We start from the raw sequence: 4604 nt of genomic DNA, 5'->3' as shown, positions 1-4604 counted from the left end.
TGCTGAGCCTCTGCCAAGGCTTGGCTCAGGCCAAGTGTGCTGTTTCATCCTTCCTTCTGCTGTGCAAATGCTGAGTGCAGACTGAGGCCCTTAGCGATAGGACAGCGGGCTGTGATGGCATCACTCTGGGGTCAGGGCCAGCAGAACACTTTACATCTCCCTGCGGCTCCGCTCTGCACTAATGGAAGAGGATCTCATCCATTCTCCTGGGCCCGGCTGCCAGTGGGAAGGAAGAGCCCAGCAGGGTGGATGACAGGAAGTGGTGAGACTGAAGGGGGCTGCAATGACCCCATCACACCCAGTCAGTCCATATTGGTACAAAAGGTATCTTTATTGAGGTCTGGGTAAGAATTAGGCACTTGGCCAGAGCAGCAGCTTAAATATGAGGCAAGCAGGCAAGAGTCAGCCATACCTGGGACCAGGCTGGGGAGGTGAGGGTGTAGGCACTGACTCCCAGACAGAAGTCAGGGAGACAAGAAGAAGGAAGGGACACAGAAGTCTGGGTCAGAGGCCTGGTGAGATGGCCCTGGGACTGGGCAGGAAGCTCTTGGTGGCAGATCCAGCAGGGAGGGAACCAGGCTTTCTTGTTCTGTGTGACCCTTGACCCAGGCTTGAGCCTCCAGTGGAGCAGCCTCACTGGGGGCCTTCCCAGGTCTCACTTCTTCACCTTGGCATCATAGGTGCCGGCATTCTTGTAGGCGCTCACGTAGCCACTGTCGTCCAGGATGTCCTGCCGTCCAGCAATGCCCTTGCCCTTGCCACTCTCATCGAAGCGTTCCTTGTGGGAACCTGTGTACTTACTGGTGTCAGTCAGCCGGTCCACAGCACCTCCTGTTTTTGCTTTCTGTTTGGACAGAGTTCCAACAGGGTCACCCAAGAGGGAAACTGGCCCATCCTACCCACCCCACTCCAGCTGAGATTCCCCACATCCCTCTCAGCAGCAGGGCACTTACAGTGACACCCAGATTGGCTGGTTCCTTGCCGGCTACCAGCTGGCAGATGGCATCAAAGGCCTCTTCCTTGCTCTTCCCCTTGAACCTCTTGGTTGCCAGCTCTTCCAGGGCCTTCTTGAACTCCTCATAGTTGATGACTCTAGCCGACTTTGCCCTGCCAGGCACCACGTGCACCGTAAGGATTCTCCCTTCTTGATATCCTCCCTGACCCCAGCCCCCAACCCCCAACTCGCCACTTTCTGGGAACACGAGAAAAGAGCTGCCCAGCACTCACTTGACTTTGGAGAAGACAATGTCCACATCCGTACCCGTCACAGCCTTTCCGTCAGCCACCTTACAGTCCTTGCACAGCTTGGCCCAGTTCTTGCCGTTCATCTCTTGCCCGCTGGCCTTGGGGTCGCCATGGATGGCAAACTTTCGGAAACTCTCCTCCAGCCCAGCTACATCGGTGCTTGCTGCCATGCCAACCCTGTGAGAATCCACCTCCATCACCGCCTGAGACCCAGACCATCCCTGCTGCCAAAACCGACAAGGGGTGACCTGGCCGCACACCTGGTACAGTCCCTCAGAGAGAGGGGGCACCTTGTGTCTTCTTGTGCCCCAGAGCTGAGGAAGAGCCACAGGCAGAAAGGTCCTGTCACACTCAATGCCAGTTCTGGTTCTCAATAGGGCTCAGGAGATGAAATGATGCCCACACACACTGAGAACAGAGTGGCACTGTCCAGAAGGGCTGTGCGGGGAGCAGCTAGGGCATGGCTTTGTCTGTCCCTGGCACAAAGTTTGCTTGGGTGGAAGGGGGGGCAGGAAAGCCCTCCCTCCCTAAAAGCTCCTTGTCAAACTGGGTCAGTGCCAGGCAAGGCTGGTGTATGGGCAGGTATTTCGTGAGGGCAGTGTCTCTCTAAGGGTCATGAAGACCTAGAGAGGCCCAGCCTAAGCCTGACAAGGGAGCAGGAACAAGGGCAGTGGTGCATGCCCTAGGCAGGGGTGCAGCTGGCCCAGCCCTGGCCTTGTTACTATTTGCTGTTAAACAAAAACATGAGGGGAGCAGGAACTTAGGTCTGGCCTGGCCACAGTTTGTGAAGCCTGGAGACGGTTGCTAAGGGAGGGTAGTACTGCTTGGAGAGTGTTGCTAAGGGTAGGATGGTGTCAGGGCGGCTTCAGGGAGAAGCTCCCAGTGCTGCTGGGTTGGGCTGGGCTGGGCTGGGGATCAGGGGCCCACGGGTGGGGCATGCCAAGCACTCCCTAAGCCTAGGGCACAACCGTGGCTTCCTGGCCCCTTGCCACTGATTGAAGCTGAGCTCCCAGTCTGTGGAGCTTAGGAGTGGGAAACTGGAAGCAACCTAGGTGGAGGCTTCTAGAATAGCCCCTAAAGTCCTTCATGCTAATGGGACCATGATCTTGGTGCTTCAACCCTTCACTGAAGCACACATCCCCTTGTCTACACTTCAGCCCTTCACTAAGGTCTTCTCATCACACCCTGAGGGCGACCACACCAGTCCACATCCTCACAGCTCATATGCACTGAGCCCTGGCTCTCAACACCCTCAACCATGTACCCCCCTGACCCTACCCACAGCCCTGCACTGAGGCCTCCTCCAGCCACACCCAAAGCCCAGAATTTGACCCTTTTTTCCACTTCCATCTCGGCACAGACACTAAGAGTTCTGCATTGAAGAACCCCCTCTCCAGCATACCCTCAGCCCTGCACTAAAGCGCACCTTCCTAGCTCCCTCCTGCACCCCCCTGAGCCACCCTCACTCATCTCTCTCCTGCAGCCCTCTGACCACACCCTCGGCCCCACTGTGAAACCCCCACTGCAGCTCACACCCTGTACCTCACTTGCGTCCCCATTTTGCATCCTTTTCCTTCACATCCTGAAGACCCCAACCACACTCACTAACCTGACTCTGCACCCACAGCCCTTACAAAGGCCCCCTGACCATACCCTGAAGCACCCCCCTTCATCCATATACCTGCAGCTTCTGACACAGCCCTGCCTTGAACCCCCCTCACAGTGTCCAGTCTATGCAATAACATTTTTGTACTCCCAAGCAAAATGTTGAACACCCACCACCACAATCCATATGCAGCTTCCTGACCACACCCCTCGCTTTCCTACATTATCCGTATACCTAGAGCTATTGACATAGACTGCCCCAAAGCCCCTCGAGAGTCTAACCAGCATTGGCATCTCCATATTCCTGCATCATATTAAGATATACCACCATCACCACACCCACTGCAGCATCCTGACCACACCCTCATTCTCAGCCACCATCTTTGTCTGCCTCTTAAAAGTCACCAATGACCACAACCCCCCCATCCCCCACAGCTTCCTCTTCTTCCACTACTATACTACTAGTAAGTAGACACTGAAAGACCCTTCTTGGTGACCACACCTGCTCATCCATAAATTTCTGTTTTTAAGACGGGGAAACCAAACTCCACATTGCAGGGGACCTCTGTGGGATGTAACCCAGATGGTACTGCGTTCCCTTTGCCTCTCCCAAGGTGCAAACCCCAACTGGGAACCCAAAGCCCTGCACTTGGTCACCAGCAGTAAACATACCCAGGAGAGTTTGGGTGCTACGTGATGCTCATCTCAAGGATGGGAGGATCCTGAGCCTATTGCTCATTTCTGTCTAGGGGAAGATGGATTTGGGGGCTGTTCAGGTGCAACAAAATCACAGACAACTGCTCTGGGGTCTGTAGACCTTGGATGGAGTGACCACGCCTCTGAACTGAATCCGCCTGTCAGCTCCTACTGGGACAGCTGCAGTCATCAATCACCCTAGCAAGGAGGTGGGGGTAGGGGTGTGTGTGGAACGCTTGGGGCCAGGGCCGGGGTGCATCCAAGGCTGGTACAGGCTGCTCCCACCCACCCCTCCTTGTGGAGGATATTAATCAGGCAGGTCGATGTTCAGTTCTCCTACCGGCTTCTATCTCGTGGCTGCTCCTGAGTGTGCCTTCGGATAGACAGGACCCAGGAACTAATCGACAGATGCTGGAGACCAGGAGGCTCCACAGCTCCGCTCCCTGCCGGCTCCCGGACGGGACTGCAGCCGGGGCGGCTCCCTGGTATTATCCCTTGTTTCTCGGTCACCATAGAGACGGTGAGTCCCACCCCCTAGGCAGTCTCGGCGGGAGAGTGACCAAGGTCACGCTGGCTCCTCCCACCAGACCCCGCCCTGTGTGCTCTGTAGGCTCTCGGCCCTTGGATTTGCGGCGACTTCCCCCTCCCCTTCAGCGCTGTCCTCAAGCAGCCAAAGCTGCCCTCTGCAGTCCTGGATGTCCTAGGATAGGAACTCCCATGGCCAGTGGGAAAAGAGCACCCTAAAGCTCAAGTGGGGTCCCCAGCCCTTAAAGGACTTCTGAAAGAGTCAACCTGAGACTGTTTAGAAGCTGAGTTGAAAAGAGCGGGATCGTCTCCCTCACTGACAAGGACTACAGCTAACTAAAGACCACAGTTGTTGCCAACTACCCCCAGGTTCTGAGTAGAGTCCAGATTCTGGCCCATCGGGGTTAGATCGGGACAATCAGTGGATCACACATACCTAGCCCCGGCATGCGGGGTACTTTGATGGCGACCACTGTCAGGAAACAATTCCGGACATCAAGAATGGCTGCCTCCCTCCACTGCCTCCTCTCCTC

General features: G+C 56.0%; 1 protein-coding gene across 2 annotated transcripts; it reads right to left on the bottom strand.

Moving 5' to 3' along the window:
* Positions 1-312: 312 nt before the first annotated feature.
* Positions 313-4048, bottom strand: Tppp3 (tubulin polymerization promoting protein family member 3). 2 transcript variants are annotated; one of them, XM_050144529.1, is made up of 4 exons: positions 3887-4048; positions 1228-1422; positions 954-1107; positions 313-844 (listed from the first exon to the last, which is right to left on the bottom strand). In XM_050144529.1, exons 2-4 carry the CDS (start codon positions 1413-1415, stop codon positions 656-658), a joined length of 531 nt encoding a protein of 176 aa, XP_050000486.1. In that variant the 5' UTR covers positions 1416-1422; positions 3887-4048; the 3' UTR covers positions 313-655. The 2 variants fall into 2 exon arrangements, with proteins under 2 accessions (XP_050000486.1, XP_050000488.1); XM_050144531.1 differs by lacking the exon at positions 3887-4048 and adding an exon at positions 1506-1709.
* Positions 4049-4604: the final 556 nt, after the last annotated feature.

This window comes from Alexandromys fortis, unplaced genomic scaffold, assembly GCF_014885135.2.
Source record: "Alexandromys fortis isolate MF-2015 unplaced genomic scaffold, M_Fortis_MF-2015_v1.1 scaffold_1, whole genome shotgun sequence".
Classification (NCBI taxonomy): domain Eukaryota; kingdom Metazoa; phylum Chordata; class Mammalia; order Rodentia; family Cricetidae; genus Alexandromys; species Alexandromys fortis.
The sequence above is the reverse complement of the archived record's forward strand: the minus strand, read 5'-3'. Positions and strand labels throughout refer to the sequence as shown.